At 41.6% G+C, this 27,758-nt stretch overlaps 1 protein-coding gene across 1 annotated transcript in view; it reads left to right on the top strand.

Annotated features, from left to right (window-relative positions):
- COG5 (component of oligomeric golgi complex 5) overlaps positions 1 to 27,758 on the top strand; it is a 304,028-nt gene that overhangs the window by 260,409 nt on the left and 15,861 nt on the right. Inside the window, exons 15-21 of the mRNA XM_074942459.1 lie at positions 12,601 to 12,711; positions 13,726 to 13,788; positions 14,608 to 14,711; positions 17,467 to 17,704; positions 23,290 to 23,366; positions 23,900 to 24,026; positions 24,668 to 24,747. Coding sequence (XP_074798560.1) covers positions 12,601 to 12,711; positions 13,726 to 13,788; positions 14,608 to 14,711; positions 17,467 to 17,704; positions 23,290 to 23,366; positions 23,900 to 24,026; positions 24,668 to 24,747 — 800 coding nt within the window. The remainder of the gene's footprint in view (positions 1 to 12,600; positions 12,712 to 13,725; positions 13,789 to 14,607; positions 14,712 to 17,466; positions 17,705 to 23,289; positions 23,367 to 23,899; positions 24,027 to 24,667; positions 24,748 to 27,758) is intronic.

The raw sequence follows: 27,758 nt of genomic DNA on the forward strand, positions 1-27,758 counted from the left end.
AGCTTTCTCCATTTTGGTTCAATGGGGTAAACCTCAGACTGTCAAAACACCAAATGCAAGGGCCAAGATTTTCAATTGTGACTAGTGAATTTGAGTGCCTCAGTTTTTGGGTGCCCATTATTTTCCAGATATCTTACAGGTGCTGACTTTCAGAGGGCAGGTGCCAAGCATCTTACGAAAATCAGGGTCTCTTCCATGTCTCTCATTTGGGCACCCAAAACCACTAGATACTACTGAATATTTTGTCCAAGAAGTTTTGTTCCAGGGCAAGCAAACAGCTGGAGTTGGAGAGGAATATTTTCTTTTTCCATTAGAGGAAGGCTGCAATCTGCCTTCCTTTAACATCTTTAGGACTGGAGGAAATGAAAGATAAATTGAGAAAAAGCTCAGGTGATTTTAAATGGTCCAATGTGACTCTTGCCAGTGTGGTATTCAGATCCATTAGCCATGTACAAGAAATCCATTTTCTTCCATTAATTTCAGATCTCTCATCTCAAAAGGAGGGCTGGATTCCCTATCAGTATCTTGAGGTTTCTGAGTCAGTGGAAAATAAATGTTTTCATTTTTATGAAAGGGTAAAAAAGTTTCTTCTGGAATCCAGACCTTCTACAAGAGAGTCCTATGTGGTGAAGTAGAAACTTATACTGTAGTTTTACATTGTTAGGAGAAACCTGAGACTTGTTCTGTTCTCCATATCTTAGAATATCGGTGGTTTCTGACAGATTCAGGGTTATCTTTGTCATCGATATATTCATATAGCATCTATTGTTATTTATGGATTTGAGGCTGTTGGATCTCTTCTCACTCTTTCGTTATGCGCTCTTTTAAAAAAAACTTAGATGTGTAAAACTTATTCTCACCTGTCTGGGACCTCATAAACCTTTGGCATTTGAATTTAACTTTTAGCTTTTAAAACTCTGGGAGATTACCTACTCTTTTTGCTAATGGCTCTTTTTGTGGCCAGAACATCAGCTGGGAGAAAGAGGGAGTTGCAGGTGCTTATGGCCAGTTCTATTTATACTGTATTCCACAAAGATAATATGATTTTAAAACCTCACATAAAATTTTTGCTTTCAGTGGCAGCAGATTTTTCTTATAAATAGATAAACTGATGTCAATAAACTCTTTATTCTTGCCAGGTGTGGTGAAATTACACAGGTCAGATGATAAAAGGGCATCTTTTGCAAGCACTAAACCTAATTGTAAATCTTCCCAATTATTTATAGCTTATGGGGAGAAATTGAAGGACCTAGCCCTGTTGAATCAGAAGCTCTTTGAATGGATTGTGTTTTATAATAACTTCTTATGATCAAGCAGAAGTACAAGTACCAGATGGATTAAGTGCATTCTATAAGAGCATGACCATCAGGAATGTGTCTATTCTTGAAAAATATCAGACAAACAATTGGAGTTCAAGTCATGCTTTCACAGACTATTATGCTCTTGATCCTAGAGCTAGATCAGATGCTCCGCTGGGAGGGCACTGCTTCAGTCTTAGTTTGATTAAGCTCTCTTCAGCACTCCTCCTAGATTATGATGCTACTAGGTAGTCCTTTAAAAGAGGGGATTTGCAGAGGTAGGTTATGATGGAGAAAGAAAGTAAATGGAGTTCTGTAAAAATACCATCTGTGGAAGATACTTGCTTCAAGGTCTTAGCTCTTTAGTATGAGACTGACCGTGCTTTCTTGGTCAGGTTTTTTGACCCTGGAGGGCAGTGGTAGCAAGACAGAATGCAAATTACCCCCCCTCCCCGACTCACCATCAAACATGGTAGGGACTATTATTCACTTGAAATTCAAGTTGAACAAAGTCCTAAACTCTTGAAAAGTTTTATGAGAAGGCTGACTTTTCCTACAGAAAAAGTCCAAATTAATTAGCATTTAGTATAGTGCCAGACAGAGAACCCAAGACTCCACCCATTTAGTAAACTAAATTCTATTTTCATTACTACCTGTTAAAAGCAAGAAATTAATTTTAAAAACCCCATAGGACATACCATCATAGAATATCAGGGTTGGAAGGGACCTCAGGAGGTCATCTAGTCCAACCATCTGCTCAAAGCAGGACCAATCCCCAATTTTTGGCCCCAGACCCTAAATGGCCCCCTCAGGGATTGAATTTACAACCCTGGGTTTAGCAGGCCAATGCTCAAACCACTGAGCTATCCCTACCCTCCCCCCATATGACAACATAATGCAATTCTGTAAGTTCCTGCATTGCACTACAGAACCTACCAAAATGCAGATTTACATTTCATTCAGTTTGCAACATTTCATTCATTATCAGTTACAGGAAACCAAGTCTCAAATTAGGCAAAAGTTTCTTATTGTATTATTCAAGTACAACATTAAAATGTGTAAAGTTATTTATCAGTTATTCTGTCTTTTCTTGCACAGGTTGCAGGGTCTTTCGGAATACAACTTTGTGTATTTGTGTATTTAAAGAATTCTTGGCTGGATACTAAGAACAAAATTCTTACATGTTACTCCAACTAGGTTTTTAGTACTTAATGATTGTGGGGTCATACTTATCTTCTGTCCAAAGGTAGTCTCAGGAATAAGGTAGGGCATTTAGCTGGAGATGTAGGGCTGGATCCACTGCTTATGTTTGGTTTGACTTGGTTCGTGTCCCCAGCCTGGTCCCAGGTACTGGTGTATGGCTTTCCCTCTCTGGATGCAGACCTGGGCTCCACATAGGAACTGGTAGATCCCCTCAGATGTCTTAAAGTACGAGTGCCTTTCTCTGACTTCTTTAGTGAATGGCAGATTTACCCAGTACTGAGTTGTCAGCCCTCAACTTCTGCTGAATAAGGTCTGAGAAAAAACTTTTCACTTCCAGCCTAGCTTTCTCTCTGAATATTTTTGTGACTACATATTGGCTAGCACAGTTGCTGGACTCTCACCTGTTAATTTCAATCTCACACTCATTCACATTTTGTTTCCCCTCTGTTTCTTCTAGGAATCTTTAATTGTCTCCTTCAAGAAGCCTTCTGCCCCAGCTGTATGAGCACTAGCTCTTCTTTTCCCAAAACTGTTATGTTGTTCAGAACAGATTTGGGTCATATGACAAGACACTCACTTTTTCAGTTAGAATCATAGAATATCAGAGTTGGAAGGGACCTCTGGCGGTCATCTAGTCCAACCCCCTGCCCAGAGCAGGACCAATCCCCAACTAAATCATCCCAGCCAGGGCTTTGTCAAGCCTGACCTTAAAAACTTCTAAGGAAGGGGATTCCACCACCTCCCTAGGTAATGCATTCCAGTGTTTCACCACCCTCCTAGTGAAAAAGTCTTTCCTAATATCCAACCTAAATCTCCCACACTGCAACTTGAGACCATTACTCCTTGTCCTGTCATCTGCTATCACTGAGAGTAGTCTAGATCCATCCTCTTTGGATCCACCTTTCAGGTAGTTAAAAGCAGCTATCAAATCCCCCCCTCATTCTTCTCTTCCGTAGATGAAACAATCCCAGTTCCCTCAGCCTCTCCTCATAAGTCATGTGTTCCAGACCCCTAATCATTTTTGTTGCCCTTCGCTGGACTCTCTCCAATTTATCCACATCCTTCTTGTAGTGTGGGGCCCAAAACTGGACACAGTACTCCAGATGAGGCCTCACCAATGTCGAATAGAGGGGAACAATCACGTCCCTCGATCAGCTGGCAATGCCCCTACTTATACATCCCAAAATGCCATTGGCCTTCTTGGCAACAAGGGCACACTGTTGACTCATATCCAGCTTCTCGTCCACTGTCACCCCTAGGTCCTTCTCTGCAGAACTGCTGTCTAGCCATTCGGTCCCTAGTCTGTAGCAGTGCATTGGATTCTTCCATCCTAAGTGCAGGACTCTGCACTTGTCCTTGTTGAACCTCATCAGATTTCTTTTGGTCCAATCCTCCAATTTGTCTAGGTCCCTCTGTTAGGAACATTCTGATCAGTATACTCTTTATTTTTTCCAAGACAAGATCAGACTCTGTTAAAACCAACTCAGGCCATCCCAAGGTCGTACTAATTTCAGCTAGCACTGCTAAAATCATTTCCCCAGTTTTAACATTCTTTCACTAGTGTTGTTCATATTAGCATACTACATCACAAACTACGAGCATAAATGCTGCTTTCTAAATGTTCTAGCAAGTTCCTTCTTGACCATGATGGGAAAGGTGCTCCTCTTGTTGGTCATTGCCAATTGTTCTGCATCTCAGCACTGCTTCTCATGTTTCCTTTAGGTTCCCTTTTAAACCTTACCCTCCGGTTTTGTCCCACATGGCTGTACCATATATTATAGCTATTGTCTTAGGCACTTTCGACCTTTTGGTATCTCCTTTGTTTTGGCAACTGCTTTTTCTCAGAGCTCTAATGCCTGCTTCAACACAAATAGTTCCAGGTAGCCAAAAAGATGGGAAGGCTCTAGCACAGCCTAGATCTTAGGGAATGGAATCAATATCTGATCAAAGACGAGTTCCCCATGGTTGCCCTGGTGGAAGCATCACGTCTGTCCTAGAGGAAGGCAACAGGCTTTGGACACTTTGGACCTTCCAGGCACTTACCTGGAAAATAGTCTCATGTGTATCTAAGATGTGTTGAAGAGGAACAGCACTACCAAAGTCATCTCCTGCTCTTTGGTCTGGCATCTGCTCCACGTGTTTTCTTGACATGCTTGGTGGTAATAATAATGGCCTACCTGCATAGCATGGTAGTGAATGTGTTTCTCTAGATAAATAAAGTGGCTGATTGAGGACATCATCCCAGAAGGTTTCAGAAAATCAATCTGTGTGACCACAAGTGTGTTGGAGTCTTGATAAACGACCCAAAGTCCCAACTTATCCAGCAACAAATGGAGTATGTAGAAGCCCCGCTAGACACAGATCAACCCTCAAAGCCTTCCTGCCTCAGGACAGGATCCTAGGAATCACCAGTGCGGCAGCAAGGATAGACAAGAGACAGCAGCTGACAGTTCATACCAAGCTACAAATGTTGGGGCTTATGTCCAATGGATCTTAGTTGTCTCGTAGCATGTCTTCCTAAAGGCAGCTTCAGTGAACCCAGTACAGCTTGGCTTCAAATGTTATTCACTGTGGTAAAGATTTACCAGCTCAGTTCTTCAAACAACTGATAGTAGTTTACAATCTACAAGGGCTCAGCAAATCTTTCTATTGAAATCAAGTTGATTATTTGAAAGAACTAAAAAAAAAATGAATAATTTTGGAAAAATATTGTTTTAAAGCATTTTTTGTTGATGTCTGTCTAGTTGTGCACAACAGTTCCTGAGTGCACGAGTTGCATGTTCCTGCAGAAAGGTTATTTTTCCTGTATCAGTTCCCTAAAGTTAGGTTCTTTCATCAAGAGCTGAGGAGCCGTTGCCGTGTGGTTTCAAAATGTCTAAAAGCCAAACTTCATCAAGTAGAGAGAATTTTCTCTGTCTGTGTGTCCAATTTTAAAGTTACTTCAAAAGACTCAGCTGGTCCTCCAGCAAGCAAAGCTGGATGGGGCAAGTCTAATAACAACTGACTGGAAAAATGCATTCAGTGGAAGGTTTGTTGTTCTTCCCAGATTAGCTGCATTTCCTGCCTTGTTAATGATGATTGAGCACTAAGTGGCTGGTAAAAGTCTAAACCCTAACCTCAGCACACTGATTTACCACCTTTAACTCAACACAAGTCTGTTTTGTTATTAATATGTGAAAATGTTGGTGTCAGAGTAAAATTCTTAAAATCAGTCAGGTCTCTTGAAGTTGAAATATCAGGGAGTGAGATGGAAGTGAACCCAGATTACATGTTTCAGAGTAACAGCCATGTTAGTCTGTATTCGTAAAAAGAAAAAAGAAAAGGAGTACTTGTGCAGATTACATGGTTGCTCTCATCAGGAAAGAAAAGAACTGCCGACATATGAGGCACCAAGTTTATCTCTGCTAGTCTGAGGATAGGTTTTGGAGGCCAGACTATTTCTGAGGCATTTGGAGAAGGAACTTTTTTTCTCTTTGAAAAGATGTGAGAAACCTCAGTTGAGATGGACTCTTAATTCTGGAGAACTTGGATAGAACTGATTTTGTTGCAAGAAATGATGCTGGATAGGGACTCAAAACAGACTAGTTTATAATGCTATATCACTACATACTTGCATGTGAATGAAAAGTTGCCTAAAATTAATATTTGTAGGATGTTAGTTAAATACTGGCTAATTTAGTCATACCATGTGTCATTGTGTAGGTCACCTCCCTCACACCCCCTTATGGCTTGCCTCAGTCTCTCCTTCAAAAGACTTAAACTCCACCCAAACTCTTTGCATATTTAGCAACTTAGAACCATGGGGCTGGATTTATTAGTATCACAAAATATTCAAAATAAAAGTTCTCAAATCCCCATTTAGTCCATACTCCCAGACTTCTTGCTGGGGGTCTTCCAGGCCTTCTCTGGCTGGAGCTGTTTCCCTGAAAACTCAAGGTTCCCTGCTAGAGACTACTTACTCCCATCAGCCATTGACTCTGCTTATTCTTCTTCAAGTGCTTGCTCATGTCCATTCCATTGTAGGTGTGTGTGCTCGCCACATGCACCTGTGCCAGAAGTTTTCCCCTCAATGGTATCCTTAGGGGACCGGCTCTGGCGCCTTCTGGAGTGGCGCGTGTATGCCGCGGTATAACGGGCGCTGCTGGCTTCCCCCCACTCTCAGTTCCTTTTTACCGCCAGTGATGATGCTGGAATGTCTTCTTGCTTCGGCAAGCTGCTTTCCTACTTTGTCACAGTAGTGGTTTGATTGTATATAGTTTTTTTAAGTAATTTAGTTAATAGTTCCCTTGGTGTTAGTAGAAAATAGTTAGATAGTCCCCATATGGGACTTAGCCTTGGAATGGGGCATGCCCCGGTTCCCAGGCTTCAAACCTTGTGACTGCTGCAAAAAGTCCATGCCAGTCAGCGACCCCCATAGAAGCTGTTTGAAATGCTTGGGGGAAGCTCACGTGAGTGACAAGTGTCGCATTTGTAAAAGCTTCAGGCCACGTACCAAGAATGCCTGAAGGCACCAGCCTCGGAGCCAAGAGTTCCGACCCTGCGCCAAGCACAGCGGCCTTGATGTGGAGTGTGCTGCCAGCACCGACATCCAACCAATGCTGATGCTCATCCCTGGTACCGGCTAAGAAGCAGAGAAAGGGCCAGTAGGGGATGTTCTCTTGGAACCCGTAAAGCGAAGGAGAGAGCTGGAGGAGAGCAAAGACCTGCACGGGGCAGCTCTTCCCCTCCAGTTGGTGGCCAGGCTCCAGTGGCAGATAAGCTGTCAAGCCTGGCTTGAAACCCGTCTACCACCCTGGGTAGTGGCCAAGACACTCAGCAGCTGGCAGTGCCGTCTACACCAGAGTCCTTTCAGGATGCTAAGGACATATTGTCCCTTCCGGAGCCACCCACCCCAGCCTCGGAGGTGCCCTGTTCGAGGGGCAAGCCTGCCATGGGACCCTTCTGATGGTGTCCATCAGTGTGGCACCATTCCCTGCTCTGGGGAGTGCCCCAAAAGCGCTCGCCCGAGCAGCACCACTAACCCCTGGATGCGGGTTCATTTACCTGCCAGAGTTCCCAGCGTCGGTCTCTGGACTCTAGGCAGCGCTCTTCGGGCTCGTGGCATTGAACGTCGGTGGTCGGGCGCAGACCTGCGGAGGTGTGCTGGTCCCCAGAGCCTCGTGCAGGGAGCATCCAAGCTGGTCTCCCAGTTCAAGGCACCATTCCTGAGGATCCAAATGTCGGTCCCCAGAGCCCCGTCACAGGCCACTGGAGCGCCGGTACGGATCACCGTGAATGTGTCAATGGTCTCCAAGATGTTGATCTCTCGCTCCCAGTCTACAGAGCGGCAACGCTGTCTAAGCGCGAGGTGTAGATCACTGGGATATCGTCGAAGATCTGCTGAGTGCTGCCACAGGTCACCGGAGCTGCGGCACCGAGAGCCATCATCCCCAGTGCACAAGGGAGTGGCAAAAATTACTACGGCCCTGTGGCAAACACCCTCCTCCCTGCCCCCGATCACCAAATGGGCAGAAAGAAAAAACGTTGTTCCTGCTAAAGGATATGAGGATTTGTATACCCACTCTGCCCCAAGCTCGTTCGTGGTGTCTGCGGCCATTGAGCGCGATAGGCAGGGTCAACCAGGTTCAACACCAAAAAATAAGGAGGCGAAGAGGTTCGATTTATTTGGTCAAAACATTTATTCTACTTCAAACCTCCAACTGAGGGTGGCCAACCATCCAGCCCTGCTCAGCTTTTATGACTTCAAAATATAGCAGTTGATGGCTAAGTTTGCCGATTCTCTGCCGGAGGAGCCCAGGAAAGAATTCCTGGCTATCCTCGACAAGGGCATGGCGGTGGCCAGAGCAAGCCCTCCAGGCGGCCTTGGCTGCTGTGGACTCTGCGACCCAGACCATGGCTTCGGCCATTTTGTTGAGGTGGTGGTGGTCTGACCCAGCGATGGTACTGGAAGGTGTGCAGCTGGCAAGCCTGCAACCCAGGGTCTCACTAATATCGGATGAGTCTGATCTCGGGTGGGGGGGCACATCTGGGCACACTGAGCACACAGGGCCTATGGTCCAGGGAAGAGCTCGTGCTTCATATAAACTTCAGGGAGCTGAGGGCCATTTGGCTGGCTTGCATGGGGTTCCTTCCCCACCTCTCCGGTCGGGTGATGCAGGTGCTAATGGACAACACGGCCTCCAGATTCTACGGCAACAGACAAGGAGGAGGCAGGTCATCAGCCCTGTGCCAGGAGGCCCTCTGTCTGTGGGACTTCTGCATCCAGCATGCGATCCACCTCACCTTCCTGGTGTCAGGAACACACAGGCAGATCATCTCAGCAGGTCCTTCTTCTCTCATCACGAGTGGTCTCTTCACTTGGAGGTAGTCAGAATGCTTTTCCTGAGGGGGGACTCCCCGAGTGGACATGTTCACCACCAGACAGAACAGGAAGTGTCACGTGTTCTGCTCCCTGCAAGGCCTTGGCGCAGAGGCTTACTTTCCGATGCCTTTCTCCTGTCCTGGTCTGGGAACCTGCTTTACGCCTTCGCACCTATTCCACTAATCAGCAAGGTCCTCTTCAAGATCATGAGGAACAAGGCCTGGGTCATCATGATTGCCCCAGCTTGGCCACACCAACATAGGTTCGGCATGCTCATGGACCTGGCCATAGTGCCCCCGCAGAAGCTTCCCATCCGCCCAGACCTGCTGTCAAAGGACCGTGGTCAGCTACTGCACCCAAACCTTGCATCACTCCATCTCAAGGCTTGGATGCTGCTGGCTGAACCCGGAGGAGTTGGCCTACTCTAGTCAGGTGCAACAGGTTCTCCTGGAGAGCAGGAAGCCCTCGACAAGTGCCACTTACCCAGCAAAGTGGAAGCAGTTCTCCTGCTGGGTAGTGGAGCGGAATATCTCCCTGATCCAGTCGTTGCTGCAGTGCATTCTAGATTACCTGCTTCACCTAAAGCATCAGGGTCTCGCCCTTTCCTCAGTCAAGGTTCACCTGGCAGCCATATCGGCCTTCCACCCTCGAATCCGGGGTAGGTCGTTTTTTTCATATGAACTAACGGCTAGGTTTCTGAAAGGCCTTGAAAGACTGTTTCCGCCAGTCTGGGACCTGGTTCCTCAATGGGACCTCAACCTGATCCTTTCCAGGCTCACGGGCCCACCATTTGAGCCTATGGCTTGGTGTTCCCTTTCCCACCTGTCATGGAAGGTCGCATTCCTTGTAGCCATTACCTCAGCAAGGCGAGTCTCTGAGGTTAGAGCTCTTACTTCAGAGCCCCCATACACGGTGTTCTACAAGCTTTCCTGCTGAAGGTGGTGTCGCACTTCCATGTCAACCAGGACGTTTTCCTCCCCGTGTTACATCTGAAGCCTCACACAAATAACGAGGAGAGGAGCCTGCATACTCTGGATGTTAGGCGGGCGTTGGCTTTCTACTTAAAGTATACCAACTCCTTCTGCAGGTTGACTCAACTCTTTGTTGCGGTAGCTGACAGGATGAAAGGTCTTCTTCCAATGTCCTCTCAGAGAATTTCAGCTTGGATCACCACCTGCATCTGCACTTGCTACAAGTTAGCACAGGCTGTGCCTCCTCCAATAGTGAGGGCTCATTTGACAAAGGTGCAAGCATCTTTGAGAGCTTTCCTGGCACAGGTCCCTATTCAGGATGTACGCAGAGCTGCGACATGGTCCTCAGTGCACAGGTTCACGAATCATTATTCTATCACTCAGCGGGCCAGAGATGATGTTGGTTTTGGCAGAGCTGTGTTGCAATCGACATGTCCATGAACTCTTACCTGCCTCTGGTGGTACTGCTTTGGGAGTCACCTACAATGGAATGGACATGAGCAAGCACTCGAAGAAAAGACAATTATCTTTTTCATAACTGGTGTTCTTCGAGATGTGGTTGCTCATGTGTATTCCATGACCTATCCTCCTTCCCCATTGTCGGAGTGTCTGGCAAGAAGGAACTGAGGGTGGGGGGAGCTGTTAGCACCCCTTATACCACAGCATACGTGCGCCACTCCAGAGGGTGCCAAAGCCGGTCCCTTATGGATACCACTGAGGGAAAAACTTCCGGCACTGGTGCATTGGGGAGCACACACACATACAATGGAAAGGACATGAGCAACGCATCTTGAAGAACCCCAGTTACGAAAAAAGTAACTGTCTCTTTCTCTCTGAGCATCCCTCTCTCTCTGCAGCTTCCTGCTGCCCTTTGTAGGGGAAACAGGTGAACCATGTTCAAGTGTGACTATTTCCTAACTAGGGTTGGCTGGCCCCTGGCCTTAAAGAGGCAAGTCAACCTGTTACACGATGCATTTGCTATTTTGATGTTTATGTTGAGTTCTCAAATCCTTAGAAGAACTATGAGTTAAAGCAATATTCTTTCATTAATGAAGATTTATTGTTATATCATTTTAAGAAGTGTTCTCTTGTTATGCTTGTGCTGGATGTTTTCAAAATGTTTTTTAAATTTTTATTCATGTATATATTTTTGACTGTCTACTTTCCGAGCAGCTATGAGTAGGTTGTTTGAACAGATTTCAGTAAAGGTCACTTACTGTTTGTTCTGGGGTTTTAATGCCTTCTTGCTGGAGGATCTTAAGCGTTGGGCTTATTTCTCTGGGACTTTAATTGAGTATAAACTTGTGCCTTGGAATATATGTAGGTGATGACAATCGTAGCTCAGTGAAGTTTTGTATTAATAGTATTTCTGCTGTAATTGGTTGGCACTTTTTTTAAGATTCACTCAATCAACGTAAACCAGTACAGTTCTTTTAACAGAATGTTGTGTTTCTGCACCTTACTGGGTGTATAAGAAAATTTCTAGTTATGTTTCCAAACTTGACTTTATTTTAAATAGTAAACATTCCCTGTGATATCCTTATGGGACCATACTTAAATGGTCATATGTCTGATACTTGTATTTTATGATTTCAGCATCATTGGTATGACCAAGAAAACGTCGTTCGTGTAATTTAAATGTGAAGGGACAGTGTTCTCTATTTTGGAGTAAATTTCGATTTTGGTCTATGGTGATTTGTGCAAGGACTCCCTTTAATGTTAGGAATAGCACATGATAACCTCTCTGTAGCAGAGCGCAGCTGGCCCTCCTGGCTCCTGCCTCGATTATGCTCAGCTAAAGTCACTCATAGACCCTGGGGTTCAGGAACCACTGGTGCTTTTCTTTACAAGTTTGTGCTCCCACCACCTTCTCACCATAGAGCATACACAGCTCTGGGTTCCTTGTGTCTGAACCTGGGAGGCAAGGACTTTCTCCCTGCCTGCACTCTCTCGCACTCCTCCCTCCCACCACCCTGGCTTCCTTCTTCCCAGCCTCTTATATAGCCCTGGGCTAATTGGGCTGGCAGCTGGCTCTCATTCCCCAATTAGGGCAGGTTCTTTCCAGCCAGCTCCACTTTATTCACTTAAATGGGGCTGGCATGGCAAGGGGCTGATTCTGCAGTCCTTCTGCTCAGCACCCTGTCACACTCTCCTTTTTGTTTGGTTTGATTTGTTTTTTTTTTTGTAATTCATCAGATTTATATTTCTTTATTTGAACTACTAATGTGTATGTAATTCTAAAAGCATATTTTACAACAAAAATCTGCATTTGAAGGGAGAAGCTTGGCTAGTGGTCAGAGTAGGGAACTGGGAGACCGGATACCAGCATTCTATTTGCTGTTTTGCCACTTACAGTGTACCTTTGACAAGTCACTCTAATTACTGTCTCAGATTATGGAGGTGGGCAAACTGCTGAGACCTTGTGTCTCCAAGTGGATTGGTTTGGCAGCACCTGTTGGAGGATCAGAGGAAGGAGATAGCCCTTGCTCCCTGCTTGTATGAGTCTTCTGGGACCTGGGGCTGAGTGAGTGTATGTATGTGTGTGTGTGTGTGTGTGTGTTATATGTATGCATTTATATGTCATGGGTTAAATGGAAGATATTGTCTTCTACAAATGAAATACTACTTCGTCTGCTGTAAATAGTAAAGACTACACTCACCTTAACTAATTTTACTTTTTAGGTCTCACTTCATTTCAAGAGAAAAGAGTTGACTTTCTGATAATACTATTTTTAAAATCACTTGCTTATTTATTTACTTAATTCAGCTGTCCACCCAAGGAGATGCCAGCCAAGTGATTGGACCCCTTACAGAAGGACAGAGAAGGAATGTGGCTGTAGTGAATTCACTGTACAGGCTACACCAATCAGTGCTGAAGGTAAGTTTTTAGCGATACTTAACTTCTTGCCATTAATTTTGATTACGTTCTTTGCTTTTTCTTAGACTTAGTCAGCCTTGCATTGATGAGAATTCATGCAAATACATTTTCAAGATTATTTGAAACATAGAAACAGCATAGAACAAAGTTTGTGATTTGTGTATAAATGAGGCTTGTGTTATAACTAGTGAATACTGTTTGATGGATTAGCATAGGTCTGCTTTTCATCATACATTTTTTGCCTTGTCTGTGTACTTATGTATCATTTTACCTGTGATGTGGTAAATTAGGAAACTGTCAAAGAACTGGATAGAATATAGATTTTTCTCTTGAATTTAGGTGACTAAACTATCAACTGAGTTTGCTGTTGAGCAAGTTGGGCCATTTCCAGCACAAATCCAGGTTTTCTCCCCAACCCCCTCCTCAGACGTTCTTGTTAAACCCTGGATTTGTGCTGGAAATGGCCCACCTTGATTATCATACACATTGTAAGGAGAGTGATTACTTTAGATAAGCTATTACCAACAGGAGAGTGGGTTTGTGGGGGTGGGGAGAAAACCTGGATGGCCCAACTTGATTATCATACACATTGTAAGGAGAGTGATCACTTTAGATAAGCTATTACCAGCAGGAGAGTGGGGTGTGGGGGGAAAGAAAACCTTTTGTAGTGGTAAACACCCATTTTTTCATGCTTTGTGTGTATAAAAAGATCTTCTGTACTTTCCACAGTATGCATCCGATGAAGTGAGCTGTAGCTCATGAAAGCTTATGCTCAAATAAATTGGTTAGTCTCTAAGGTGCCACAAGTACTCCTTTTCTGATTTCATATTGTTGAATTTTCTAACTTTTAAAATCTTGTCCATCTATAACACATTTGTTCATTATTTATAAATATGGCAAACTTTTGTTTCAGTAATGGGAATAGCTAAATATGTTTTCAGTCCAAACAAAATTCTGGGGTCATTAATCATTCACTGAGCTTTAACTATTTTAACAGTTATTTACATATTTCAGGTAGTTTCCAGCCAGAGTTCATTCCCAGCAGCTGCTGAACAAACTATAGCTACAGCCTTAAAGGTAATTGAATGTCAACATGCTATAAAGTTATATCAAAAGTTTGTTGTATTTGCCATACTTACAATGGGCACTGTAACTTACTTAACTTGTGAGTTTTGTCTTGTTCTGGCATTTTTTGTCAACATGGACCTTACTTTCTGGCCAAAATATTCATTCATTTCAAATTCTCTGTAATTTGTACTTCCTCTAACTATTTGTGGATGAGGAGGCTATTTCGATTTAAGTAGTATTTGTATTTGAGAGTTCTGATATTCTGATGATGCTTGGAGCCCATACATCCGCTTTGACAATAAATGTATTTCCCTTCAATCTTCACACAACAAGCACTGGATCCTCTACTCCCTCTTTCCTCACCAGTTTGGTGCTTTTATCTCTCAGGGTGATTAGTACACCTGGGTTTATGTGGATGACGGCTGTCTGGACCCATCCCTCTATAATCCCTGTCTGGAGTGATGATGACAAGTAGAGGACAGGAGGCATACCTACAGCAGGAGTGGATAATAGGCTTACGTGTGTGCATCAAAATATGTATCTTTATATACGAGGGATATCAAAGTGCACTGCCACTATGAAATAAACTAGTAATAGTAAAGTGGCCTTTATTTCCCTACCTTACTGAAATGGTTGAACAAATTAAATGTTGTAAGATTTCCATTTTCCTTTCCTTTAAATGTTTGCGGTTTGGAATAAAAGGGCACTGGTAACATAAAGGAGGCAAATGTCTGTAATAAATAATTTATCCTAAATCAATATATTTTGGTGGTCTCAGTGTTTGTACTTTTTGTTCATTATTGATTTTGTCCTCTCACTTCATTTTAGACAATCCATGATCTGATGGGTAGTGCTGTGCAACCCTTACTGAACTCAGTAGGAGACTCAGTGGAGGCCATTATCATCACTATGCATCAGGAAGATTTTTCTGGGTAATCAGCCACTATGTTCATAATATGGCATTGTCTTGGTAAAGTATATTGTATATGCATAATACCACAGTGACCTTTGCAACAGGATCACTTGTCTGGGAGCTCATGATACTTGATTGTCTTTTTGCACAGAAGGCAGCAACATGGCTGGCCATTGAACTGAGTGACCAAAATTATATCACTCTTGCCTTTGTCCTTTTTTTTTTTTTTGGCTATCTTAAAGTAAAATTGGTCAAAAAATTTTCATTTTTTTAAGTAAGGGGAGCTTTATTCAAAACCAATGTTTTTGTGAACAGTTTTGTTTTTCAGAATAAACTTTGTGGCTTTTTTATCTAAAACGTTCATAACCATTTCAGAGTTTATAATGTAGATAAAAATGTCTATCAAAATTTGTTTACTGAAAAATGGATTTTTGCTAACTAAAATATTCTGATAACTGTTTTCAATAACATTTTCTGTAAGGTTTTAGATTAAAATTCCCATGAAAAAATTAAGTGAAATTTTTTGAAAAAAACAGTAATCGGAGGTCAGTTTTGAGCCTTATAAAATGAAAACAGCTGCAAAATTTCAAAAATTTTCACATTTTCATTTTTTGACCAGTTGTATTACAAAGTGTATAAGTAAAGTAAGCAGTCATGGAATAAGAGGAAAGGTCCTCTCATGGATTGTAACTGGTTAAAAGGCAGGAAACAAAGGGTAGGACTAAATGGTCAGTTTTTACAATGGAGAAAGGTAAATGGCGGTTTCCCCGAGTTATCTGAACCGGAACCAGTGCTGTTCAACATATTCATAAATGATCTGGAAAACGGAGTAAACAGTGAGGTGATGAAGTTTGCAGATGATACAAAATTATTCAAGATAGTTAAGTTCAAAGCAGACTATGAAGAGTTACAAAAGGATCTCACAAAACTGGGTGACTGGGCAACAAATGACAGATGAAATTCAGTGTTGATAAATGCAAAGTAAAGCTTATTGGAAAACATAATCCCAAATATTCATACAAAATGATGGGGTCTAAATTAGCTGTTACCACTCAAGAAAGATCTTGGAGTCATTGTGGATAATTCTCTGAAAACATCTGCTCAATGTGCAGCAGCAGTCAAAAAACCTAACAAAGTTTGGAACTAATAAGAATGGAATAGATAATAAGACAGTAAATATCATAATGCCACTGTGTAAATCCATGGTACACCCACACCTTGAATACTGCATGCAGTTCTGGTCGTCCTGTCTCAAAAAAGTTATGTTAGAAATGGAAAAGTACAGAGAAGGGCAACAAAATTGATCAAGGGTGTGGAACCGCTTCTGTATGAGGAGAGATGAAAAGAGATGACTATGGGGGGATATGATAGATTTCTGTAAAACGATGAATAGTGTGGAGAAATGAATATAAAGTGCTGTTTACTCCTTCACTCCATTCACATACCACAAGTCACCCAATGAAATGAATAGGTAGCAGGTTTAAAACAAACAAAAGGAAGTACTTCTTCACACACACTACACAGTCAACCTATGGAACTCATTGTCAGGGGATGTTGTGAAGGCCAAAATTATAACTGGATTAAAAAAAATAATTAGATAAATTCCTGGAGGATAAGTCTATCTATGGTTGTTTGCCAAGATGGTCAGAGTTGCAACCCCATGCTCTGGGTAACCTTTGATTGTCAGATACTGGAACTGGGCGACAGAGGATAGATGACTTGAAGGTTTCCCTGTTCTGTTCATTCCCTTTGAACCATCTGGCACTGGCCACTGTCGGCACTGGGCTGGATGGATGGGCCATTGGTCTGACCCAGTATGGCTGTTCTTATGAGGAGATTGATTTTCAACAGACTCTCCTGGTTTGGAAAGCCCTTCACCAGGAGAGACATAGCTATATTTGAGACCTGCTTTGAGAGCCTGGTCCTGGTGGGTATGTGCACTCTGACACCATTATCTTAGAGTGAGAGGCTCCACAGACACAAGTGATGGCGAGCCATAGTGGGTGCTATTTGCTTCCCCTGCACATCTTGCTACAGTTCATCCATTCTCCTTTCTTAAAAAAAAAAAAAATCTGTTGCAAACAATATTTTTTCAAAGGTGTTTTTCCCTTTTGCAACCCTTCCTGCTGCTGGCACTAGCGCACACTCTCCGGTTTGGTCTTTTGATTCAGACTGTGGACTAAAACCTGCAAGATGTTATGTGTCCTCAACTCCCATTGACGTCTGGGAGGGCCTTGGCTATAATTCAAAGAGAGAGAGTGCGATTACTGATTACCATGTCCTATATCTTGCAGTACTCTGTTTCTTCACTGATTAGAAGAGAGTGCCTATAATCCTGGGTGTGGGACTTGAACAATCTAAGAGACTAATTCTGTGCAGAGATTGGTCTTGGGACAGGCTGCACTAGTAACCTTGTGATATGTAGCCTGATATTATGTGATCTTTTATTAGAATATTATACAAACTGCTGGGACACTTAAATTTGGGGGCTGGATTTAGAGCTTTAAAGCTTGCAGGCTGATGGAGGGTCTGCAAGCTGGATAGGAGGGGGTGATTTCCTCTATCTTGTGATGTCAGCAGTGGTAGATCAAGAGATATTTTAGACTGCAGTTCCAGAGGGATTGACACACTCCTTTGTTCCAAGCAGACATAGGATGCTGTAACTCATGCCACCAAAGGAAAATTACTACATGGGATAAGAAGAAAATTAAAAAGAAACGAATACTTTGTAGTTGTATTATAAAAATGAATTTAGCATCTTACATTTTTGGCAGATCATTATCCAGCTCTGGAAAACCAGATGTCCCTTGTTCTCTGTACATGAAAGAACTACAGGGCTTCATAGCAAGAGTCATGAGCGACTACTTCAGACACTTCGAGTGTTTCGACTTTGTCTTTGACAACACAGAAGCCATTGCTCAGAGAGCAATTGAACTTTTTATTCGCAATGCCAGTCTACTGAGACCCCTTGGTGAAGGTGGGAAAATGCGACTTGCTGCTGACTTTGCACAGGTAAACTTAGCCAGGGCTGGCTTCCATTTTGTTTGTTTCCCTCTTTTAATGGAAACATGTAGATACTTGGTAAATATGCACTTTTTCCCCCCATTGCAGTTGCCCGTTGTCTTAGTTGGGTCTGCAAGATTTCATCCTGCGAGAAAGAGAATCTTGAGAAATTTATCCACTAAATAATCAATGAGGGCCCTTCTCATCATAAGGCAAACTCAGTAAAGCCCTATACCTTCCAGTCAAATTACTGGTGCATTGAAATTCGTCAGCATTTTGAAACTTTTTAATACTGAACAATAGTCTTCAGTGCTAGATCCATCATTTGCTACCACTCCCCCCATGCCACCTCCCTGTAAGATGGTTTTCCTTTCTTAATTGCTTTATGTCCCACTGTGCCAGCACTGATTGTGGTCGTGGACTGACCTACTTTGCAGTGTAGCATACAAATAAACATAAACAGAGTGTGAAAGGCCTGCACGGGTTGCTGTGAATACTGAAAGAATGACAATGTTGTCTGTGTTTCTGCTGGTGACATGGTCAATTTCCCTGTCTCATATTTTTTGCCTTAACTTGTATTGGACTGGTGAACTAAGCTCAATCAAGTAGATAATTCCAGTTTCCAGTGAGCTACTTCCTATTTTCAGATGAAAGCATCTTAATAGTAATATAGTGCAGAGTGAACCTGTTAGGGAACATAACACAAATATTTGGCACTTAGTTATCCTAATTCTAGGTCAGCTTCAGGGTATTGGTCCTTATTTTCAAGCTCTAAGGAGCAGCTTAGGATCCAAACATCTCAGAGACAGCCTCTGCCTCCAGCTTCATTCAACAGGGGCCTTGGCTGACATAGCTGAGGGTCAAACCCAAGAACGCTGGTGACAGAGCGTTTCATATAGAGCCCTTAGTTGTGGAATTGGCTACTACTAGAGAACAGGTGGGACCCAGGTCTTGTGGTCTTCAGGGCTCACCCCTTCATCAAGCTAAACTGTGTAATGGCCTCAGCCACATGCTGCTGAATAAACCACCTGGATTCACCAGCTAGTTCATAGCATCATAATCCTTCAGCAAGGAAGTTAATGGGAGATTTTCCATTGACTTCAGTGGGAGCATGAAAGGGGCCAGAATGACCTAAAATGTGGGGCAAGGAGGACAATTGATTCCTTCTCCTGCATAAATATTGATGTACTTCTTAAATTCAGTAAGTATTTATATCTGATGTTACAGTATAGAGTGCCTTATAAATATATATTATTATTATTATTATGAAAATACCCCCTTCCTTTATCTTTCTAAATGCATCTTTTTTTTATCAATCAGGTTACAATAAGAGTTGCTTCTTATCTAAAAGGCAGTGGTATGTTCTTACCTCAGTGTGAGGGGGTTTACACACTGTCTCCCACTGTGTTATCTGTACTTCTTGAATGTGCAATGGAATGAGTTCTCTGATCTCTATGCTTTTGTGCTGCAGGAAAGATTTTAAACTAGACCTACAATTGCTTGGTTCTGAGTCCTTCCTCTTTCCCTGTCTAGCTGCCTTGTGTTCCCTTCCTCTCCTCTTAGCTCCCCCTTACCTCCTCTTCCTGTTTACGTTGTACTTGTAACTAGAAATAGCTGGATGCTGGTCGTAGGCTGGGCCTCTCCTGCTGCTGTCTTATTTGCTGTTCAGCTTTTCTGGTGGCAGCACTTCCAACCCAGCTAGCGAGGAGGCCTGGCAGGGGATATCTGATATACTGGGCCATAGAAAACTTTGTGTAAAAAATAAAATGCTTGGTGCGATGATACTCTAGTATGGATCTCTCCTTTTTGTTAGCATTGCAAGCAGGGGGAAGATCAGCCCTACCACTTACCAGCAGTCAGTTCAAGTCCTCCAGTATATATATCACCGGTGAACTGAGAACCTCTATACAATCCCCACAATGCCATATACTTTGTTGCATTATAAAAAAGTGTATTATAGATGCTCTCTGGCACTTTGGCTAATTGTGTGACAGACTGTCAGATAGACTCATGAGCACTATCAACTTGAAATGTTCTGTAACTTGTGTGCTTCTGTACATTGTTTAACAGAACACTCAAGGTGCATTTTAATGCCTAAAAATATTTGCAGTGCTGCAGGTTTACTGTCCTGTATTGTACTACTTATTGGAATTCTTATGTTTTAAAAGTGTGACAGCCTACAAAGGTTGAATGTGCCTGCAATTCATGCTGACTTAGAACTTTTATAGAAGATCCAAGAATGGGACTACTGTTAAGTTAACTGCTGTTCATTTCTGGACCAACATATTTGGTAAAGGTGGAGTTTTTGAAAAAATAAAAATAATTTGCTACCATGGATGCACTGCTAAGCTTTCCTTTCACTTTTAGAGCTAGTTAAATTAGAAGTGGTTTTTCTGGGGTCAGTCGAGCCCCCTTAGGTGACATTTTCTTGACATTTATATTTCCAATCAGGTATCAGCTGGGCATTGGACAACCTTTTAACCTGCTCATTACTAAGAGTTTTGTTACTTAGTAACAAAACCAAGGTCGCTCGGGTTACAGTGACCTCCATGTATTTTAGACACTCTGAGATTAAAAATATGCGTTAGAATCATACATTGCCCTTTACATGACATGCAACTCTAAATGATTGATAGAGACAGTAAAGCAGAGAATGAAATTTAAACACTATACATTCTGGAATTTATTTAGAAGGAACAAGGATTCCTCAATATTTGGGCATAGAAATTTGATAGGCTGCTGAGATAAGGTTCCTAAACTCATTGCTGTGTAAGAGACCAGACCCTTCCAAAATACATGCAACCCTGCAAATGCATCATACAGCAAGGGTTCTCAAACTGGGGGTCGGGACCCCTCAGGAGGTCGCGAGGTTATGACCTGGGGAGTTGCGAGCTGTAAGCCTCCACCCCAAACTCTGCTTTACTTCCAGCATTTATAATAGTATTAAATATATAAAAAAGTGTTTTTAATTTATAAGGGGGGGTCACACTCAGAGGCTTGCTGTGTGAAAGGGGTCACCGGTACAAAAGTTTGAGAACCACTGCCATACAGCATAACTGTGCATCTTAGCACATTGTAAACAGTAACTTTAAATCATAATATAGCTGTTATAGCTAAACAAGGTGTATCTATAAGCAGCTGTAGAAAGGAAGGTTGGTGCGACTGCTGTTGGTAGGACAGAAAGATGTTTCCTCCTACCAGCCAATCCCAGCACCTGAAAAAGCCTTTCTTCAATGGCTGAAACGAGTGTTGATGCCATCCAGACAATTCACAGGCCCCACTCCAGCACCAGTTGTTGTGGCCGACAGCAATCTTTATTTAAAATATAAAAACTGGACATACTGTGAATACAAGAATGAACATTCCAGCAGAAATATTGTCACACACCCCTCATTGACGAATCTAATGCAGTCTAACAAATTAAAAAATCAAATTAAAAAGCAGTCTTTTACTCCTCTGAATTTAACTAAATGCATCAAGGTACAGTACAAACCCTGTAGCGCTGGAGATCTAGAGAATCTGAGTTTGTTGTTTATGTGTATTTTTAACAAATAAGTTTCACTCTATTCCCACTTTGCATGACTCAATTCTAGAGTCTACTGTAGACTTCCAAGCTTACAAAGAAATATTTCTTTGGCAACTAGTGCTTCACGATGCAGCCATCTGCTGCCTTTAAAGTTTGTCTAGTTCTGGCAATAGAAATAATTAGAATGAATGAAGATTGACATTTAAGGGACAGAGTATTCTAAAGTAAATTATGTTCTTTCAAATACTTGAGACCAAAAAATATGAATTTAGGGACATTCCTAAAGCTTGTATAATATAGAGAATTGAAATTTGTTTTAATGAATTTAAATATTTGGTTTTGCAGTAGGAAACAAAAGTTCAACTAAAATCTTGCCACATTATATCCACTTTGGAGGGAAAAGTGTGTTAGGAAAAGGCGGAATATGATGTCACCTTTGTTTGGTTCCCTTCTTTGTCATCAGGAGCAGTTTGCTCCATATATCTTGATTTTCAAAGGTCCAAATAGCAGTTGGGTGCCTAGGGTGGAATTGTCCAAAGTACCTAAGGGTGCTCTCATTGAAAGGCAGATGTTTCCTCCTACCACCAGCCAGTCCCAGCAGCTAGAAAAACGTGCGGGGGAAATCTCACCCAAACCCTGTTAACTTTCAGTGAGAGTTAAATGTCTAACTGGCATTTGGACCTTTGAAAATCTCCCTGTTATTACTACTTTACTCTATCAGAACTGCCGTACTTGCTTTTATCGTTTTCACTATGGGGAAATGAACCTGTCTGAAAGCATGAGTACAGTTTACCATGCCTGCTTTGTTCTCTCATGCTCACAGTAACCAAGAATCCCGCATGTACAATTAAATGTTCTTTATGAAATCTCTTTGTCAAAATGTGATTTGATAGATCTGTTTCAGATATCATTACATGATTAGAAATAATAAGAATATTAAAGGTCTTGTTATAAATGTCTTGCCACCAGTGAAGCTAGTTCATTAATGTTCTTTAAATGGGAAGATGTTATAAAAATAGTTTCTGGTTGTTTGCATTATACTGCTCTGGCTACTCAGTTTTAGCTTTGCCCCTTTGAACCTTGTATTATATGGAGTCACTTGTATTTCAGTGACTCCATATAATGTTTTCTCAGTTTACTAATAGAAACGTGTTTTCAACTTCTGTTTTATTAAACTCTAAAATCTGAAAGTTCATTTGTTCTTTTTGGCTTATACGTCTTCAACATTAATCAAGATTCTGCAGCTGAAACTCAAGTTCTCTGTCCTCTGTGAACCATGTACTACACACCAGAACAGAGACTAGCTCACTCTCCAAAGGCAGTAAGAATTTCACAGTGCTAAGAAGTGTTTTAAAAAAAAATACCTTATTTTTGTTACTGAAGGCAGCAGAGATCACTCAGAGCAGATTGTTAAGAAGTTATCACTTTTACAGAGACATTCTTTTGACTATGACCACACTTTAATGTGTGTTAGTGACAATAGTTCCCAGCGGTCATCTCCTAATTCATGTAGGCTTGTGCCCAAGTCTTTTGTGGGGATGTGTGTTTTCAGTCATAAATCCTTTAACAAGCCCTTTCACCAGAGGGAGAATCAGCCACTTTTGTGGGGGAGCCCTGGACCGGTTTCCAATAATAAGGCCCCATCAATAGGGTCACCAACGTCTGTCTATTATCCCCTTTCTTCCCAATCTTAGCCCAGATTGTGGGATATGGGGAGAACTTTACTGCACCAGTGAACCCACCAGTAAAGATTAAACATATTGAGATAAACAACGCACCAAACTCATTGGCAAAGTTCATTGTATCCCTCACATAATTGCTCTGCGAACCAGAAAGTCTCTAGCCAACATAATCACTGCCTGCTGTATGATGGTTGTGGTGTTGAAAAGAAGAGAGCAAAAAGCCCTGGCCCAGTCAATCTGCCGCGTGGAGAAAATTTCTTCCTGACGCCAAATGTGGCAATTATTGATATGCTGATGACCCATCCCATGACCTCTACTTATTGTTAGATGCAGAGCTTTGCATCTGGGGACATTCTGATTTAAGTAAAAGTCTTTTTATTGTACAGATGGAGTTAGCAGTGGCCCCACTCTGCAGGCGAGTGTCTGATCTAGGAAAGTCTTATAGGCTGTTGAGGTCATTCAGGTGAGTTACAATCACAGTATCTCTAGCAAATAATATTATTAAATTAATTTCCTACTTCTTGTTGCTTGTGATTCTAATTAAAAACCTTCTGGCAACTTCACATGCAAATTAGCAACAAATTAGTGTTTTTCCTTTTAATTTTTATTCATACTGTAACTACAATTTGGTGAATTTTGTCATGCTAATGTCAGCTAAATTGTACCTTCTTGGATTGTATTTGATGTTAGTTCTTATGATAATGAACTGTATAGTTAGACCGAGGGTTTTCATAGAAATATAAAACTTGCATTCCAATGTTGGGAGATTGTTTAATTAAAATAATATGCTTCTTGTACAAATGATCACCTGCCAAATTCTGCATTACAAAGCAATGATGCAAAGTGGCAAAAAACAAATGAGATGCACAGGCAGAAATAATTCTCTCTCTAAAAGGCCTAGCACAGTGTTGGCACTCTATAAATAATAATAATATTCTAAGATGTATCTTTTTCCTTTCTTTCATGATTATATTGTGTAACTTGTGCTTTTTCCAGACCACTGCTGTTCCAGACTAGTGAGCATATTGCCAATAGTCCAGCTGTGGGAGATATTATTCCATTCAGCATTATTCTTCAGTTCTTATTTACAAGATCACCACCTGAATTAAAATCACCATTTCAGGTAACCAGGTCAAGCCATCTTCCTTTTTGAAATATTCCATTAATAGATTAACTCTGCCACACATCAGTGCCTCCTCTCTAATTAGCTTTTGTTTGAACCCACATTCAGGATACAGTTTATTGGTTCTGTTTTTATAAGTTTGTGGCGAAGGTGCTCAGGTCACTCGTTTTATATTTTCGTTAGTTTGTAGAAGTAAAAAAAACCAAAAAACCAGTCATCCTGCAGATAACATATACTGAAGTGGGCTCACAAATTTTTTTTATTCTCCCAGATGAATGTATGAGTTTTCCTGGTGTTCATTTTAAAGCTGACAATTCGTAACTTCAAATATGCCCATGAAAAGGGTTTTATTGTTTTCTTTTATGTTGTTAAATTCTTCCAGTCTACTGTTCAGAGGAGATGGAGAAAAAACTCCCTCTAAGAATTCTAAGTGAATCTACATCTTTGTGTCATCTAAAATTTCTTAGATGAGAGCCAGTTTATTTTTATTGCTGATTAGCAGTTGTGATAGTGATGAACCAGCTTCACTTTACTTTAATTTAGTTTACCTTTGTGTCTGACAATTGTGCATATTTCTTTGACATTATAGCAAATATCTTTTATATACTAGTGTTTAATGGGTCCATATTTCTGTGTATCAGAGAGCAGAGTGGTCCATTGCCCGTTATTCCCAATGGCTTGATGACCATCCATCTGAAAAGGACAGACTCGTTCTCATAAGGTAAAAACAATTATTCTCCTGTTTGAATGTGAAGCAGTATTTTAGCTGAAAAAACAGGATTGCTCTTGTGAAGTAAGATGTGAGCTATAGGGGCTTTGTTCCAAAGAGTGTCATTTTCTGCCCATCTTTAGAGGTGAGCTGCAAAGGGTTTCCCCCCAAAAAACCACCCCAAAAGACTCCTTAGTTAAATTTTAAAAGAGGGAAAATGCACACAAAGTGGTTCAGGAATGTAGTAATCACTACATTTTCACAAAATTACCTCCTTAATATCCCGAGAAATCTAGGTTCCAGCCTTCCTGCTTCCGATGCTAGAAGCAAGTGACATCACAGCCATAAACAAAGGGAATTAAAATAGGTGTTCAGAATGGAAAACTTTTGTTTATGACAGTTGTGGTATCATTCATTCTGCTACAGAAATCAAGAAGTCAGCAGTGGTTATGGATTTTTTCCTGATTTAGAATCTTAGAAAAGAGTTTTGCGGTTTTTTTCAAAACCTGCAGTTGACCTTTAAGAAATGTAATAGAGAAATTCAACAGTGGTGCATAGCTAAGGAGCTACATATTTGTGATTATTCTATAAACTTACTTCTACTTATTGATCATCACTTGATCAATTATCAGTTATCCAACATGCTAACAAAATCTACAAGTCATAAGTCCTGTGACCTCTCCCTGACTTGTTTTCACCTATTATTATAGACTATATAATTGACTATATGGGGAAGCAGTGAAACTGATTCTGTACAAAATGCTGTCCAAAAAGTGCACAAAGAAAACATATTGGAAAAACAGAGAAGAGTATTTTTCAGTCTCCGACCTTTTTCGGTTCCAATAATCTTAAAAGTTACGTGCAGCAATGGTAGTTAAAACACATTCAGACAAAACTGTACCTTTCAAGTGATGGGTCCCTTGTAGAAGGTGTTTTCAGAACTCTAATAGTACTCGGAAATAACTCTTTCTTGACAAGACCATGCAAACAATTGACCATGTGACCTTTGTAGTACCTAAGCCTTGGGTCCTTTTGGAAACACTGAAGTCATCATAAAATGCTACACAGAGGCAAAGGTTAACATTTGATTTGTTTACATTGCATATGACATGCTTACAAAGGCCTGACAGTGGCACTGCAGCCTGTGCTCTGGAGGATGGGAGGGGAAGTGCTGCAGTTTGAGGCCCTGCAGAACTTCAAATGCAGGTAGAATCCCTCATGGGGATTCAAGGGATGCATTATGGAGTGGCAGGTCTGTTGAGCTGGCGCTTTGTGCTACACCACCTCTACTCCTTCGATGTGAAGGGATAGTGGGGCTATGGCCGTGCCTTTCCCTGCCTCCTTTTGGGAGTTTCATACTGCTGTTGGTGCTAGCCAGGACAATGCTCCCACCCCTGCACTAGGGTGCCTAGCCCCTGCAGAAAATCCTCTTGCAGGGCTGCTCACAATCTAGCCCAATCTGATTAGGAAGCAACATTGTGACTGTGTACTTATGTGCGTGTACATTCCGATCATCTGCTGAAATTATAATAGCTGGCATTTACATTTCAGCCAGCAATATTTTTGTTGAAAAGAAATACTTATCTACCTGTTCTTTTAAACAGAAATTAAAATATACAGTCAATAGAAGTCTGCTGTAAATATTTATACTGTAAATATAATGATAGCATACATACGAGAATGACTGGTTGATGTATTTTACCACAGATTTATTTCATAAGCATCTGTGAGTTATTGTCATGCGGTGGCTCACATACAATTGGAATTAGAATTTGGAAGTTCATGTACAACTATTAAACTGTTCTCCTTTTCTTCTGTGTTACACCTTATGGTATTTGAACCTGTTGCATTTAGAATACGTAATTGCTAAGTGACTCTGTCTGCATCGTTTCTCTCAATGTGTAGCAGCAGTCAGAAACGCTAACAGAATGTTAGGAACCATGAGGAAAAGGATAGATAATAAGACAAAATATCATAATGCCACTATATAAATCCATGGTACACCCAAACCTTGAATACTGCATGCAGTTCTGGTCGCCTTGTCTCAAAAAAGTTATATTAGAATTGTACCGGGTACAGAGAAGGGCAAAAAATATGATTAAGAGCATGGAACAGCTTCTGTATGAAGAGAGATTAAAAAGATTGGACTTTTCAGCTTGGAAAAGAGACAACAAAGGGGGGGTATGATAGAGGTTTATAAAATCATGAATGGTGTGGAGAAAGTGAATAAGGAAGTGTTATTTACTCCTTCATATAACACAAGAACATGGGGTCACCAAATGAAATTAATATGCAGCAGGTTTATAGCAAACAAAAGGAAGTACTGCTTCACACACTCATAGTCAACCTGTGGAACTTGTTGCCAGGGAACTATAACAGGGTTCAAAAAATAACTAGTAAGTTGTTGGAGGATAGATCCGTCAATGGCTATTGGCCAAGAAGGTCAGAGATGCAACCCCATGCTCTGAGTGTCCCTAACAGTCTCTGATTGCCAGAAGCTGGGCGTGGACCACAAGGAATGGATCACTTGATGATTGCCTGTTCTCTTCATTCCCTTTGGGGCACCTGGCATTGGCCACTGTTGGAAGACAGGATACTGGGCTAGATGGACCACTGGTCTGACCCAGTATGGCCTTCTTATATGTTTGTATTCAACACCTAAAATAAATATGCAAAATATGTCTCTTCACGTCTTAAATAGAGGAGTCTTTTGAAGGTCACACATTGGCTGATTTGAATATAATAATGCAGTTTGGCTAAAAAAATTAGGTTTTCTTATATCTAAAATCATGAAATCTTGAAGGTAGTAATTCTACAGCACTCCCTCCAGTGCTGAAGCATTATGGGGTGATGATCACTTAGGGTGAAATCTCAGACCCATTTAAGTCAATGATGAAATTCCTATTGACCTAATTGAGGCTGGGATTTTATGTATAGATGGGATTTTCAAAAGCATCTAGGGCAGTTTTTCTCAAACTGGGGTCCGCAAGGGTACTCCAGGGTCCGTGACCCCAGCTGATTAA

Source organism: Natator depressus, chromosome 1 (assembly GCF_965152275.1).
Source record: "Natator depressus isolate rNatDep1 chromosome 1, rNatDep2.hap1, whole genome shotgun sequence".
Taxonomy (NCBI): domain Eukaryota; kingdom Metazoa; phylum Chordata; order Testudines; family Cheloniidae; genus Natator; species Natator depressus.